At 33.6% G+C, this 16,781-nt stretch overlaps 3 protein-coding genes across 5 annotated transcripts; 1 reads left to right on the forward strand and 2 right to left on the reverse strand.

The window, feature by feature from the left end:
* Nucleotides 1-70: 70 nt before the first annotated feature.
* On the reverse strand, nt 71-5,013 carry LOC140989278 (calreticulin-3-like). Of its 2 annotated transcripts, XM_073458446.1 has the most exons (14): nt 4,856-5,013; nt 4,378-4,485; nt 3,629-3,821; nt 2,960-3,218; nt 2,666-2,722; nt 2,535-2,582; nt 1,748-1,834; nt 1,592-1,649; nt 1,449-1,516; nt 1,263-1,355; nt 1,105-1,161; nt 898-999; nt 475-504; nt 71-377 (listed from the first exon to the last, which is right to left on the reverse strand). In XM_073458446.1, exons 1-14 carry the CDS (start codon nt 4,959-4,961, stop codon nt 366-368), a joined length of 1,278 nt encoding a protein of 425 aa, XP_073314547.1. In that variant the 5' UTR covers nt 4,962-5,013; the 3' UTR covers nt 71-365. The 2 variants fall into 2 exon arrangements, with proteins under 2 accessions (XP_073314547.1, XP_073314548.1); XM_073458447.1 differs by lacking the exon at nt 71-377 and having other exon boundaries at nt 474-613; nt 867-999.
* A 1,710-nt stretch (nt 5,014-6,723) lies between these two features.
* Nucleotides 6,724-10,755, reverse strand: LOC140990755 (probable carboxylesterase 18). Its single transcript, XM_073460597.1, has 2 exons — nt 10,100-10,755; nt 6,724-7,285 (listed from the first exon to the last, which is right to left on the reverse strand). Exons 1-2 carry the CDS (start codon nt 10,697-10,699, stop codon nt 6,851-6,853), a joined length of 1,035 nt encoding a protein of 344 aa, XP_073316698.1. The 5' UTR covers nt 10,700-10,755; the 3' UTR covers nt 6,724-6,850.
* Nucleotides 10,756-13,590: 2,835 nt separating this feature from the next.
* On the forward strand, nt 13,591-15,613 carry LOC140990318 (large ribosomal subunit protein eL38z/eL38y-like). 2 transcript variants are annotated; one of them, XM_073459940.1, is made up of 4 exons: nt 13,637-13,697; nt 13,968-14,150; nt 14,890-15,073; nt 15,366-15,613. In XM_073459940.1, the coding sequence occupies exons 2-4, from the start codon at nt 14,103-14,105 to the stop codon at nt 15,386-15,388; spliced, it is 255 nt and encodes an 84-aa protein (XP_073316041.1). In that variant the 5' UTR covers nt 13,637-13,697; nt 13,968-14,102; the 3' UTR covers nt 15,389-15,613. The 2 variants fall into 2 exon arrangements, with proteins under 2 accessions (XP_073316042.1, XP_073316041.1); XM_073459941.1 differs by lacking the exon at nt 13,968-14,150 and having other exon boundaries at nt 13,591-13,697.
* The last annotated feature ends 1,168 nt before the right edge of the window (nt 15,614-16,781 follow it).

Raw genomic sequence — 16,781 nt, forward strand, 5'->3', positions numbered from 1 at the left:
AGCCTGTGCACCTTTCTCAATTATGTTACTGCTGATTTTTTGGGTTGAATGGACGCAAAATCATATCGTGGATATTTAAAATGAAATATTGTTGGATTTTAATTCATCACTTCATCTTCACAAATCAGACAAAGTCATACTCATTTATCAAAATATATGGAGCAAAACTTTGGAATATGATTTCAAGCATGAAATCTTAATTGCCAAAAAAACAACCTTAAAAGATAAACCACGAACATGAAACTGCGTAACGATACCACTTAAGTATGAAACTATATTTAGATTGCATGGACTCAAAATAGTGCACTTGAACGCAACATAATGGCAGAACAACACAGGAGTGATTTGTTGGTCGCAACCCTATCTCAAAGTTCGTCCTGCAAAAGATGAAAAGCAAGACTTCAGTCCAATTTTTATTGGCAGAAGTACATATCAAGACAAGTCCAGTGGAACGGACAAGGCGTGTCAACTCACATGGTAATCGTCCATATAATCGTGGCGATGCTGCAAAAACCAAAATGGCATGGTAAGTTACTAGAGGTACTTTATTTAGCACATGAATATGAAGAACGAAGAGAATGGTAACCCCAGAAGGAAAATGGCACCAACTACACTATCTACATCGAACCGATTTATATTAAAAAAGAATGCTGCTGTGAGTGTGTGCGCGTATGTAGAATTATCAAATGAATCTGGGAGCTCCGGTTGAAGGTTAAAGATAAGGAAAACTTTGCATATGTTTGCGAAAACATGAGCTGTTGATTATCCGGCGTCACCTAATAAATTTTAATAAAGAGAATATTTATGAAGATTATGTGTTATCCATACAGCTCAGGTTAAGGAAAGGGGGACGGGGTGTATGTCACATCGAACAGCTTGAGCAAGAGAGACACTTACTTTCCTGTATCTGTCCTTGTAGCGTTCCTTGTCGTGATACCTTCGATCATGACCTCTTTCTCTTCTCCTTTTTTCACCTTCCTCTCTCGCTCTTTGAGCTTCCTGCACAAAATGACAAAAAGAGAGGTAAGGTCTCCATTGATCAATTTAAGGTCTCCATTGATCAATTTAAAACACAATAAGTAAGCCATGGGCTTTGATCAGAACCTCGTCTTCTTTAGCTTTTCTCACTTTTTCTGCTTCTTCAAAGGCTTCTTTTTCAATCTATATCATCAGAAAAACGACATAACATAGCGGAGAAAAAGAAGTTAGATGGCTTGCGACAACAAGAAGTTTCTTAGTTAGAGATAGGAGCAGAAGCCGACCTCCCTGTTGGAAAATACTTCCTCAACTACTTTCTTTGCATATTCAGGATCATCACAAACTAAAATGTTGTCATAAACAGATCCTGCCTTCACCTGAAAATATTGAAAACGGAAACCGCCATCAAAATAAGAACATGAAAAATGTTATTTTGCTGAACCTTTACGGATCGACCTATTAAGACTCACCTGCCAAACTTCGATCCCAACATACTTGATGGGCTTTAGAACATATAGATCAGGATCATCTTCAAAATCTGACAAAAAGAAAACAAATATTCAGAGAATTTTGGAACGATACTAAAATTGCAGCCACTACTAGTTCACCATACCAGGATTATCAATCCAAGGGATCTTCCACTTTCCTTTATAATTAGGATTTTTGATTTTCTGTCTCATGAAAGAAGTGTCATTAGTGTGTGTGAGAACCATCATTAACATTCAAAGCAATAGTTTGATTAAAAGCAATAATACCAAAAGCATGTTACCTTAGGCTTCCACGGTCCCTTGTATGCAGGATTTGGAATTTTTGCCGCTTTCCATATTCCATCATCTTCTTCATCCCAGTCAGCTGGCTGCTCATGAAAACAAATAACCATGTACATCATAATTTTATCTTTCTGATTTGCTAGAAGTTTGCGACAATATTCGATAGCAAGGCACCTCAAGAGTCATGACAATCATTTTCATTAACTAAGTTGAAAGCATGCTACAAGTTCGTTGAAACCAATGCCATGGGATATGTTAATGCTATTGTCAAACAACATATCATCGAAATGCATTGTTGAATAGGAGAATGTGACAATGTTACATGTATGCTTATGTTTGGAAGGGAAAACAACTTAAAATTACCATAATGTGTTAGGTTATTTAGGTTTTTTCATGTTATGTAATTAGTGTAAAGTTTTGAAAACATAACATAATAATAAAATTGATTTTTCAAAGTGATGAAAAAAATTGAATATAAAATAATTGTTTGGTTATGTTTCTAGGAAGTATCTCTAGAAAACAATTCATAGAAAGTAAACAAAAGTAGCTGTAAGAATTATGATGTGTTTGAATTGACAGACTCGGATCGACAAAGTGCTTGGAAAATTTCAATTTTATGAAATGCCTAGCGTCTTAGCCTAAGAATCTATTGGATTGAAAGATAAATTTGAAATTATTGAATTTTTCTTATTGTCAAACATACATTATAGGCATGGATGGTGGATTTCAAATCCGTATATTTCAAACTCATACATCCAAAGGCGATCTTTGCAGATAATTAATTACCTTATTTGCCTTTGGATCAGGTATCTCCCGAGGAATGGAATCATATCCCTGCGATTTTAACATATATATTAATAGATATCATTAACATTATATACAACTGAAAACATGCTATATGCCGCAAATCACAATACCTCAGGTTTGACATCATTTGGATCTTCAATATATTCTCTATCATCCCAATCTGCAGGCTAAAGACGTATGCAGGAAATCAAAGTACTATCTAACTACATTGTATTTTGTTCATTCATCTGCAATAAACTCTGCACTCAACTCAAAAACAACTTTAAAATTCGAACTGTAATGCATTAAAAATCTTCAGCCTAACTTCAAGAAGAGTTTAATACACTGCCTTCGAGTTGAAGACAAATAAAATCCATGATAAATTATTTGGTTTGGTTAAGGCTGGAAGGATAATATGATGATACCCTTTTTGCCGTCACTTCTTTAATTTTTCTTGGAGGTAGGATGTCCCAGTCTGTATACATGCTTCCAGAGTCTCTTTCTCGACCATCAATCAGGATGCTATATGTTGCATCAGGTCGAAGAATGAATGTGTAAAAATGGGTTAATTTGTCTGTTTCACATTGCAGATCCTTCTTGATGGGGTAATTTTGACCCTGATAGGAAAGTATGACATGAAGTTTCTTCATCTGCGTGCCACAGATATCAGGTCCAAACATTAAACTGCAGAGATAAAAAAATTTAAACAATATGAGAGCAACCAGGGAATTCCTGGAAAGGTTCCATGGAAGAATTTGTTCCATAGGAAAGTACCGTTTGGCAGATTTATTATTCAAACAAAGTTAAGAACTGAAATACGAGTGTAAACAGTTTGACAGCCATACCAAAACTACAGCGCAAGTGAATGTATAGTTTAACGAACGAATTCTGCTAAAATGGCTTCATTTCAGGAAAAGAATTATTGCCGCACAAATGAATCATGAATCTAGGACCAAGTCGATAAGGGAACGATAAAAAAAAAAAAAACTTGATAAAATTTTGATACACTTGGGTTCATATTAATCGATGTCGAGCAACAAGCAGAGCCATTCCATCAACTTTACAGAAACCAAGCCACAGAGAACTTTGTATACCTGTAAGGTGTGTCACCACCAAATTTCTTTTGGTTAACATAACCAGAAAGAAGCTTCAAGTAGCCTCCACCGCATTCTATGTCCTGCTCAAATCTAATGGAATATTGAACAACCAGGGTTCTATTCTTATTGTCGAATTCGGGTATCTTAGCCGATATGACAGTATGCCTAGCGTCAATCGCGGTTTGAATACCTGAAAGGAATCAGAGTAATCTCGAATGGATCTAATTCGAAACAAGCTATTTATGAACTTCCAGATACGTGGAAATGCAAAACATCAAGTAAATCATAACTGATTTTCACATAGATGCAGTTCTATATGAAACAGCAATCTTAAGAATACCGGCCAATGATTGCCAATTGCCATTCTTATTTCTAATTTTCTTCTTGGTCACACCTCTGGTTGAAATGCTGGTAGATTGTCTCACAAACAAAACAAAACAAAACAAAACAAAAACTCCAAACCACACAGGAGCCACACAAACTTAAGTGGGGTCCATTCTCATAGAAGTGCGAATTTTTCAGTCTTTTTCGTTGCGCTGATGAAAGAAACCATGAACTAAAGCGTGATATGAAGGGTCAAATCTCTAAAACATCTCATAATACAAGTGACATGGGAAGCTACCAACTACAACTTCATGTACGAGCACATCGAGAGTATATAATTAAAAGTCACAGAAAGTCGAACCATAATATTTTCTTGGAAATGTAATACTAGCATAGCAAGCATATTGTAGAGGAAACCAAACCTTTATCATCGGGATCACCGTTCCACTTCCCAGCAGTGTGCTTAAAAGAACCAGCTTTTCCTTCGCTCCTCTTCCAATCCGACTTCACCCACCTACTCTGCCACCCATCTTTTTCCACACAAGAATCCCACAAACACGCACATTAACATTTTCAAAAACATCCACTCACACAGCACAAAAAATTAAAGTAAAGGGACCAAATAAACTTCATTCTGATATCACAAATCAAAATAAAACACAACCAATAAGCAACTGCAAATAACACGTTTCTTGAATCTAGCAAGAACTACCCAGTTCTTCAAAATAACTAGTTTTATCATCACTAATGGAACCAAAATAAGTTAAAAAGCAAATTTGTAGACACTTCCAAATCAAGTAATACATACTTCAAAAAACCTTCAACTAGATTTCATTTCAAACTCAAGATTCTTTGCATGATTCCAAACAAAGCAAACAAGATTGAAAAAGCTCAGCATACCTTCAAAACGCTCCTCAAATATGATTTCAGCCAACGAAGAGCTAATGAGTAGAAATACGGCTCCAAACGTAACCAAATTTGCTAATAATAGCTGCTTATGCGCCATTTTGGTGGATGAGTAAAGCAGCACTGCGGAGCTAATTATAGAGATTTATTTTGATTTTGACCCTTGTATTGTGTAATAATTACGGTCAAGCCCAGTTGTAATTGGACTAATAATGACTTTTGGGATCTCCAATAAGTTTCGATTGTCACGTTAGATGGACCAACGAGAATTCGCCTTGTAAAATTATTTTAAAAAAATGTAAAATATTCTCGCGAATCAATTTTATGAGACATATATCATATCTAAATCATTTATTAAAATTATTATTTTTTATATCAAAAATATTATTTATTATTATAAATACTAGTATAGTGACATGGATCATGGATAAAGGTACGTGAGATCGTCTAACAAGAGACTTGCTAGAGTTACATTTGGAACACGACATTCTTATGTATTCAATTTTAATTTTATTTAAAAAAGTGAGTTTTATGTATTAAAATGTAACGATGATGGAGAATTTTTTTTCACCAGATGCTTATGTATGAGTATTTATTTTGTTTACAAAAGCTCCTATAAGATCGTCGTATCGGTTAATTTTGTGAGACAAATATCCAATTCGACGCGAATCATAAAAAAAATTATTTTTTGTCTTAAAAATATTATTTTTCACTGTAGACATGAATCGAGTTGACGGCTCGTCTGAGTGTCCAAAAATTTCTTTCATCGCAATACCATGAAAACTAAATATAACAAAATAGAGATGAAGTAATCATTTGAGTTATTTATTCATATTACATTGTAGAATTTAAGACTTCATAGTAGCACAATTATGGTTCCATGTTCAGTGATTTTAAAATAATGTTACTTTTTTTTTCATTTTTTTAACAAAAAATAATGTTATTTATTTATTTTTAACAAAAAATAATGTTATTTCTAAAGTGGAATAATCGAGACAAAAGCCACTAATATTAATTTATTAAATAATGAAATATAAATAATATTCAAATTAATTTTTTCTTGTAATATCTGGAAACATTATGGCCCAAATTTAACGGAGAAGCTGCGGGAAAAGACTGCTTCGCTATGGAGTCTCCGCATCGACTCCCAGAAGGGAAACTTAGTCAAAATCTTTTTTTAAGTCTTCGAAGTCAATTTCACGTCACTCACAAATTATATTCCAAAATTCAAATTATTAGAATACTTCTAATACATTACATCATCGTCATTGGAAACAAGACAGACAGTATTTCTAGAATACAAGAAAAATATTTCGAAAGATCAAGATTCTGAGTTTTAATATTGGAAGTGGCAGTTTAGAAAGATTCAAAAATACAGCAATATATATTTTTAATATCACGTACACTCACGGTAAGTACTGTTATGAGCATCGTTGAGGTGACACACGCTTATTAGATATGATGAAACTGTATACCTTATAGTATAGATTGGTTTAAAGTCGAGTATATATAACAAACATTATACTATACCCGATGAATTTCGCCGGAATAGTATTTGGTGGACATATTTAAGTCAAAAAAAAAAAGAAAAGATTAAGAGATAATTTAGAAATTGTTTGATAATTAAATTAAATTAAATTAAAAATATGACCATTATAAATTTTTATCATAACTTTATATTTAGAAAGTGAATAAGTATTTATATTTATTTACACACCTAGAAGTGTTAATCATAATGGCTTTGCTAAATAAATGAATGAATCCAAGAAATCAACAATCTAGATTTTTTGTTTTAATTTACATATAAAAAGTGAAGAACATAAATACAAATATAGATATGAGCCAGGTCGACCCATCTAACGGATAAAGACATGTAAGACCGTCTCACAAATTATCTTCGTCTAATCAAACTCTTACCTCATATATAGGAATGCAAATCCAAATATATTAGTTTGGGATTATTATTTATAGTACGCATAATACACGAGTCTACTCAACATTAAGTTTGGAACACTGCTTAAGAATGAACTGGCGGGCTTGGGATACAAGCTGCTTAGATTCAGGAAGCTCGGGAAAAATGTAAAAGGCATGAATCATGGTCGGGTACTCCAGCAAATATGCTTCTTTCCCGGATCTCTTGAGCCACTCGTAATACTTTTTCTGCCAATCTTTGAGCGAGTCGAATCCCGCCACCACCACCATTGTCGCCGGGAAATCTAACTTAGAGATGTCCGCTGCGTTTGGGCCGCTCACGTTGATCACTTGGTGGTCTCGGTCCATGCCTCCCCCCTCTGGTAGAAATGCTTTCCACATCCAATCGGTTCGTTTAACCGATACGAGTAGGTCGACTTCCGCTAGCTCTGTCTCTGCTTTGGTGCGTTCTTCTCCTCCGAAAAACGGCTGGATGGCCACAACTCCGATCACCTTCATTTCGAAGCAAGATTAGTTGACATCGATTTACTCTCAGGGTGTTATTTGATGTCGTTAATAAGTATGAATTATTCGACAAACAATCGACTCACACCAAATACCACCATATAATAAATGAATAATTATACTACATAAACTACTTATATTTATCAATTTTTTACCACTCATATTATACATTCATTCTCTTTCATAGAGATGTCAATGGGGTGGGTATGGGACGGATATGACTAAACCCAAGACCCGCCCCATGAAAAAAACTCGGACCCATTACCCGCCCCACCCCGATTAAATATTCTTCGAACCCTCCCCACCCCGTATACGAAATGGGGCCGGGTAGACCCGCCAGACCCATGAGACCCGAATTTTTTTTATATGAAAACAGTAATCTCCAACAAATAGAAAACTAATTCATATCTTCGACCACACTTAATAATAACAAACAAAATATTTTCATAACATAATGAATTACATAAAAAAAGAGAGCAAAAACTTGTATGAGACGGTCTCACGGGTTGTATTTTGTGAGATGGATATCTTATTTGGATCATCCATGAAAAAGTATTACTTTTTATGCTAAGAGTGTTACTTTTTATTGTGAATATCGGTAGGGTTGACCCGTCTCACAGATAAAGATTCGTGAGACCGTCTCACAAGAGACCTACTCAAAAAAGAGTTACTAACTCTCCAAAAAAAGTCTTGACATCCCCAAAAATAAGTCATAACAGAATTTAAACAGATCAATATAAAATCAGCGAGTAAGCATGATTTCAGACACATTCTTCAAGATCATCTTCTTCTTCATCAAGAATGGTGGGACAAGTTGGTAATTACATGAAGAATTACCTACAAAATTAAAGAGAGAAAGTACATTGAAAATATAAAACTGTAATTTAAAACAGTAAAAAAATATAATTTAAAGAGAAAAAGTACAGTAACGAAATTAAAATGAAAGTACAATAACAAAATAACCTTCCACCTCACCTCACAACCATCTTCGTGAGCATATCAATGCCTCCAAAGTTGTTGGATTAAGCCTACTACGATGAGGACCAACTATTCTTCCACTATTGCAAAAGTAGATTCAGATGCAACAGTTGACACATGAATATCTAAAAATATCCTTTGCCATTTTCTGTAAATTTAGATATTTGACCCCATTCGTCTTCCACCAACTAAGAATATCAAAATGTTGAGTTCGTGGCAAGACAATTTCTTCCAAATACATATCCAACTCGGTTAGGGATTTTGACGCAGCTTGGCTTGAACTTGAAGCCACTTATTTATCATACATATCTAAAATATTAATATCTGATGCATCAATATTAGAAACAGACGAAGTCCCATCAATCCCTGAACCACCACTATTTTCCAATTATTTTTTTGTCTTGGATTGGTAATCTACCAATAAATCACAACAATTTTGTCGAACTTCATCAATTTTAGATTGTGATATTTCATCATAAATTAGGGGAAAATAAAATTCAACAAGCTTCATCTTATATCTAAGATCCAATACAGTAGCAACCCCCATCATAATATGACAATTATACCAATATTTATCAAATTTATCATTTATATCCACATATATGGGACGGGTATTATAGAACCCATGACCCGGCCCATACCCAGATGGGTCTGAAAAATTGGACCATAGACCCACCCCATGACCCATTTAGTATGCCCAAACCCGCCCCAAACGAGGCGGGTTCATTGCGGGTCTGGGTAAAACCCGGACTCATTGACATCTCTACTCTTTCATCGTCTCATCCAACGAGTCAAACGGTGCCGAATGTGTTTGGTTTCATAAAAACGAAGTTCAAGGAGGAAATCTATTCATTTGAAAACTTATCATAAATTTGAATGAAATTATAAGACGAATTTCGAATCTAAATTCACTTCAAGCGCTGCCATATATATTGAAAAACAGTTTTTAAAAAAAGGGTCGTTCACTAGGTTTTTTTTGTTAAAAAAAATAAAATATTCTTTATTATTACTATATATAAATATGGCCCTTTTAAAAATTTCAAATTATTTAATTTCGGCTCCACCACTTTGTTTTGAGCATGATTTAATAAAATATAATATAACTACACTGTAACAAACCAATTATTCGTCATTAATTTTTTTGGTGGGGTGGTTGCAACTGGAAATAATTACTCGTTTCACAAAAGCAATTCATTAGTGGTCATCTCGGATCTATATTTGAGACGAGTTCTCGAGTTTAAAACTCCAATTTTAACAAAATATCCAATTAAAAAAACTTTCCATGCCATATTTCATTACTCAAATTAAAAAAACTTGCCATGCCATATTTCATTACCGTAGCTTTAAAAATGAATCTCTAAACTACATATTAAGCCAAAATATATTATAGAAATTAGACAAAAAGAAGATTTCACTGGTTGTATTTTGTGAGACGGATCTCTAATTTAGGTCATCCATAAAAAAATATTACTTTTTAGGCTAAGAATATTATTTTTTAATGTGAATATCGATAGAGTTAGATTCGTCTCACAAAGACGAGCTCCAGAAACTAGTGTCTCACTCTTTTATAATTATTGCATATCAATTTTAACAATTTAGCTTCGAATTTTATCTTCAATTATAAGGTGACTATATTAAAAAATGCATGCTCACTCGAAAAAAAGAAAAAAAGAAAAAAAAAAAGACAGATGCACGTGTCAAAATCGTAAAGAAAAATAATATTTAATTATAATTATAACAAGGAATATAAATTGAGAAATATATATTACAGTATATATTGTATTGAAAAGATTGGGTAATGGTTGTCGTCAATAAATGTGGTACCTTGAGGTGCGTGAACTCTGAGCGACACGCTCGCACGGCCACGTGGTGGGCTAGATTCCCTCCGGCGCTGTCTCCGGCAAGGAAACATCTCGACAAGTCAGCATTCGGTGGCAGGATACGATTCTTCTCCTTATCAAGGAATTCCAGGACATCGAAGCCGTCTTCGTATTGCGCCGGGTAACGGTGCTCCGGCGCCAGCCGGTAGTTCACTGAGACAACAACGGCGGAGACCTCCCGAGCGAAACGACGACATACGGCGTCGTAGCCGTGGAAATCAGGGGTCAGGTACACGAACCCCCCTCCGTGGAAGAAAACGATGACCGGGAGATTCTGGGAGTGTTGATTAGTAGTAGGGACGAAGAGGCGGAACCAGAGGCCGCGGGAGGAGTCGACGGTGACGTCGGAGGTCTTGACGCCGTTGCGGGGGTTAGGGTTCGGGGGCACCCTGGTCCCGCAGTAATCGAGGAGATGTAAGACGCGGCGGTTAACGGTGCCGTCGGGCCGGCAGGAGAAGTCGGTGATTCTGTTGAGTATGAAGAGAGCGATGCGGGTCTTGATGGGAATCGAGAGCTTCGCCACAGCGTCTTCCGGGATCGCCATTTGAGAGTAGTAAGCTAGCACGTAATTGTCTGGCGAATCTGTGTTATTGATAAGGAGTAATTCATTCTTTAATGTGAATTATTATTGTTTTTACGATTTTTTTTAAAATTATTAAAGTCTTAAAAATAAAATAAAATCATATTATTTTAATATATTAAATATAAAATTGAAAAATTATAATCAAATTTAACAATTTAAAGATTATATAATTGAATAATGCTATAGGTACAACCAAAATATCGTACAACGATATGTATAACAATAATATTGATATTTTGTTACTATATCGTAAGATTTTGTATTGAATTTATCGTGAGACTTTGATAAATGAAATTTTTGTATTGAATTTTTTGTGTTGTAAGAATGTTTGTATGAATTTGGTTGTACATGTTACATTATTCTATATAATTAACAAATAAGCACGAGCCACCAAAAATACTAAATTAATCACGTACCGTATACAACTTTTATTTGATAAAGATTATAATACAAAACTAAACTAAGCATACGTTTTGAACATGCTTACTTTAGGCAAAAACTTATGTGATACGGTCTCACGGGTCGTGTTTTGTGAGACAGATATCTTATTTGTGTCATCCATGAAAAAATATTATTTTTTTATGATAAGAGTATTATTTTTTATTTTGAATATCGATAGCGTTGACACGTCTTACATATAACTATTCGTGAGATCGTCTCACAAGAGAACTATTTCCTAATTTATTATCTTTCGTATGACAAAATACTCGTCTTTATAAATATAAAAAATTGTATAAATCTTCGATATAAAGAATATTTTATATCGTGTTAAATTCAAAGATTTAATCTGTAGTACATTTAACCTGACCTACAACTTTGACTTCGATTAAAAATATAAGTGAATTGCCTTTGGGGTAGCTGATTTTTTTGTTGGAAAATTATTGAATTCGGTTGGCAGTTGAGTTCATTTCACCAGCCAAATTAAATTGTATTTGAAAGCACATTTCACCAGCCATCTAACAGTATAAGAATATTTTTGTTGGGTAGCAATTCAAATATTATACGAGTATAAATTATAAAATAAGATATTAAAAATATATCAAATATGAAGAAACGAAGTTTAAAAAATGCGTAGGGATTTTCCCGAATGTGTGTTGCATATATATCATGTTCCATGTTAAATATGCATTATAAAGCCCTTAAGAGATCATTCAAAGTTGATGGAAATGTTAGCGTTTGATCAATAGTCAGTCACACAGAAATTCGATTCTTTCTACCACCACTTTCTCGGACGAGATTGTGGCATATCTAACATGATTTGCAAATTATTATTTTAGCCCAAGATTTACTCAGTGTGAATTGAAAAATAACAGTCGGGAATTTCGTTATCTAAAAAAAAGTTGACATCATCAAATATGTTATGAACCGAGACACTTGGTAGTAAATAAGCACATTGAACCTCAATAATTGTACAGAAAACAAAAATAGTTTTAAACCAATCGAATCAAAAGATGTCAGCAAATCAGCTGTGGAAATTAAATTTTTTTTATGACGATCAAATCTGATATCGATACTCCATCTCTGCATATCAAGACCTATACCATGAATTTTCATTTTATGTGATCTTAAAAAAAAACATTATATATATATATATTTTTAAAACACTATCTTTGTTACTAGAATTCCATAACACTTGTTCACTCTAATCTATACTATATTATTAAGTTCGAGACTCTTAGAATATTTAAATTTTTGGTGTTTTGATGTGTTTTAATAATTATATTATATATATTAATAAAGTGTTAAAATTTTGTTATAAATCATATATAGTTTAACGGATAGAGCTTTTTTTCCTAAGTATTAAGTTGTAAGTTCAATTCTTATTCTCTTTTTTTTCTCTTTAATTTTACAATTTATTTTTTTAATTCATCTCTCAAAATTACATTGTAGTGTCTCACTATTTTTTATAATTACATTTGATCATCATTTAAATATAAACTAAATAAATTTAGAAAATATTACACAAACAAGCAACTGGTGCGTCGTATATTATAGGTTCACTCGCTTTAGAGATGTTAATATCCCGGTTTAAACCTTTCTTGTTCTTGGTGGGTCTAGACCCTCGATTTGAAGCGGGGCAGGTCTAAGTTCGGTCGCAAGTTTTAATGGACCCATCCCGTTATACTTATAACTAATAATATTTTTATTTTATACCATATCACATTAAATATTTTATATCCTAGGCAAAAACTTGTGTGAGACGATGTCACAGGTCGTATTTTGTGAGACAGATATCTTATTTGGGTCATCCATGGAAAAGTATTACTTTTTATACTAAAAGTATTACTTTTTATTGTGAATATCGGTAGGGTTGATCTGTCTTACATATAAAAATTCGTGAGACCGTCTCACAAGAAACCTACTCAATATCCTAATACATTAACCTTTATTCAAAATATTTTGATCTCTTATTGTTAATTAATTTTTAAAATGTTATATATTGGATTTAATTTTGATGAATATATTATTTTGTTGAGTTTTGTATTGCATTTTTATTAGAATAAAAAATTTATGTAACATATAACAGGTTTGCGGATACAACCCAAACTGAGACCCACCGTGTTTTGGTGCGGAACTATTTCGAGTCAAGGTCCATTTTTTCCTCAACGAGACAGGCTTTGAGATTAACCGAACTCGTTTCATTGTCATCTCTGATTAAGATGGTCTTGATACCTAAAAGAATTTTGGAGCAAGAATTGCATATGCTTAGGCTATTTTGGGGGTTCAAGTATTTTTTGTCGCACGACCATGCACTGATAATAAACATCATTGAGCGTGGAGAATTTACTCATTCATAGTTTATGGGCCTAGGACCATTTGTTTTGGGCCAAATGCAATCGTATGGGTTTTGAGGCTTGTTTTGAACCGAGTACAACAGCAGGATGCTCCTGCCTTGGGTTTTTGTCTGCCTTGCAGGTTATTCAAAAAGCTTAGACTCAACCTCTCGCCGGAAACAATGGTATTATTGCTAATCACACTCTTTAATTGGTTAATGTATCACCTAGTTTAGTTGAGATTAAGAATTTTGATTTTCTCCATGGAGACTGGAGAGATTAGGATGTGAAATGTTCGAAAACTTTCAGTAAATGTCAAAAGCATATGCTTTGTTTAGTTTGTGGATGAGGATTTGGGTTTATTTTTTCTTTTTTCATTTTTTGTGGGAATTGATAGGAAAATCTCGTTGCTTCTCTGATGTTGGATTACATCTGAATGAATTTGTTGGCTTCAGTGATGTTGTAAAATCATGATTTTGTGGTTTCAACTTCAAAGCCATGTCACCATCTAAACCAGATTAACTTTGAAAAATTGGAGTTTTTGGTGTTTGAAATCATAGAATTCAAAACCAAAAATCGTGCTTTCTGCCATGTCGATGGGGCCTAGCCGTGCCTTGAGCCAAAACGCCAGCTTTGTTGTATGTGATAACCATGATAGATAACGCGCTGAACAATTTATGTGCACTTGATTCTGTCAGCTGAAAATTGCTTATAAGCAATATATGCTTATTCTGTCAGCTGAAAATAGCTCGGTTATATTTGAAGATTTCTATATAAATATGATATTGCAAAATGTTTTTGTGATCTATTGTTTAGTGCAATTATTTTGTAGTGTATACATATTGACTTTCTAGTTCTGTTCTTAGGAAGACCTAGAATGTTTATGCGTCTGCGCCTGTTCGGTTTGCTACTTATAATCTTAAGTTTGCTTTCAATTGATATCTGTTCTCAATTTCTATGTATAATAACTCCATGAGTGTGCCACATACCTAAAATATTTAGTTTAAAATAGGTTTTAAAAGGTTGTCATTTTTTTAAAAAATAAATAGCGTAACTTAGTTGTAGCCTGTAGGTGCATCAGGATTTATAGATAATTCTTGTTCCAATTTTTTTCTAGTACATGTAATCTGCCACAATTTTGGAGTCCCGCTTCATTACACATGAAATTTATACTTGTTTTAAAAGAAAATTGAAAAAAAAAAAGAGGAGAGGCTGAGGGGGAAACCTCCCCCCTACTGAGCCTTCTCTTCATCTGCAACTATCTTTGTGTGCTTTAGGCCTGTAGCCTGTTTCACACTACTTTAGTTAAGTCATTCTAAATATAACTTTTTAAGAATAAGTTATGTAAACTCTTGTGCGCCGATTTGCGATTTGCAGCCTAAGCAGATCCATGAGATCAAGGATTTCCTTCTCACTGCGAGAAGGAAGGATGCACGTTCTGTTAAAATCAAGAGAAGCAAAGGTGCTGTAAAGTTCAAAGTTCGGTGCTCCAAGTACCTTTACACACTTTGTGTGTTTGATGCGGAGAAGGCAGAAAAATTGAAGCAATCCCTCCCACCAGGTATGCCGTTATTATTTCGACATCCTTTCCTCCCTTTTTTATGCGTTTATTGCTATATCCAATTTAAATTGTTACTGTTATGATTTCTTTTTGTTTCAATTAGTTCATGTTTTTATGTATGATTTGCATTCTTTAGATGTGTATAATGGTCATGCGAGTTGTTGCTAGAAATTGCGCTGCTTGGGTTTTCTCCTTGGGCATTTCTAAGTAGTTACTTTCATATTTTTCTTGAACTTGATGACCGATTCTGTAACCATGCGTTTATTAACTGGAATCGTTCTGTTATTCGTAGGTCTGAGCGTCCAAGACCTCTAGAGGTGATGGGAAAATGCCGATTTTTTTTGGGTCTAAGCTTTTATCCAGCAGTGAGAATCTTGATAGCATGTCGAATTTTATGCGTATGTTTTCCTAGTGAATTTTGGTATTACTATGAAATGCATAGTGGGATTTTGTCACCGTCGTCCAAATTGATAAATCATATTTGATTGTGTGTTTTTTCTTTGTTCCAAGCGGATTAGAGAATCTTGAAAATTTGTTTTATATTGAATGTGCATGTATATAATATGACATTTTGGAAAATTTGTAACAAATGACTCAATTGATTGTGAGGCCCATAATAAGGTGAAGGCCCATGTCGACCTACGTCGAATTTGGTGGTAATTAATTAAAGAGTAAGTCTCTTGTGAGACGATCTCATGAATCTTTATCTGTGAGACGGGTGAACTCTATCGATATTCACAATAAAAAGTAATATTTTTTCATGGATGATGACCAAAATAAGAGATCCGTCTTATAAAATACGATCCGTGAGATCGTCTCACACAAGTTTTTACTTTAAATAAATAATAAATACATAATTTGTTTAAATGCTACATTAAAAAATTATTATCTATTAATACAACAAGCCAAATTCTTTCGGGTTTACTCGATATATATCAATTAATACATTGTTTGCATGTAACAAGCATGTTGTGTTACCTAGATAGTAACGTATATTATAAATTACGATCGAGGTGGATAAGACATGCATACATAGATATATACGCAATGATCGTGTTGTGTTTTCAAGAATCGGAAATGCTTAGAAAAGAGAGAGATCAGTTAAAATAAAAAATTTTAGTAACTAAGATGAGTTTAATATATAGAGGCAGGTTTGGGAATGGGTGGTGGTCAAAGTCAAAGTTTGAATCCCAAGTAGCTGCGTGCATGCATGCTATATATGCGGTCTTCAAGCTAGCGGGACTCTCAATCTTGCATCAAAACCAAAGAGATTTATTATTATTATTATTATTATTATTATCCCAATTTAATTACCTTCAGTCTTAACAATTTCTCGCAAAATATATACAATAAATTACAGAAATGTGAATTTTATTATAAATTTATATTTTCTACCTATTTATAAAATTTACGACTTTTTAAATCGATATGGATTTAATTTATTCAACAAATTGTTGGTACGTATTCTAAAAATTTCTAACTTAATATATATATTCACACACAACACATACTATTCCATATTTATTTATATAGGTTGTTTTTAACTTGTCTCCTGTAGGATATCTATCTGTACACACACACACATACATATATACAGGGAGATATATATAAATTTAATAATAATAAAAAGATTACGTTGTATTTAATTACTAACTAATGTGAAATTAGCACATACATTTTATTAATTAGTGCTACGTAACATACACAC

The sequence above is a fragment of the Primulina huaijiensis genome, chromosome 12, assembly GCF_012295235.1.
Source record: "Primulina huaijiensis isolate GDHJ02 chromosome 12, ASM1229523v2, whole genome shotgun sequence".
Lineage (NCBI taxonomy): Eukaryota > Viridiplantae > Streptophyta > Magnoliopsida > Lamiales > Gesneriaceae > Primulina > Primulina huaijiensis.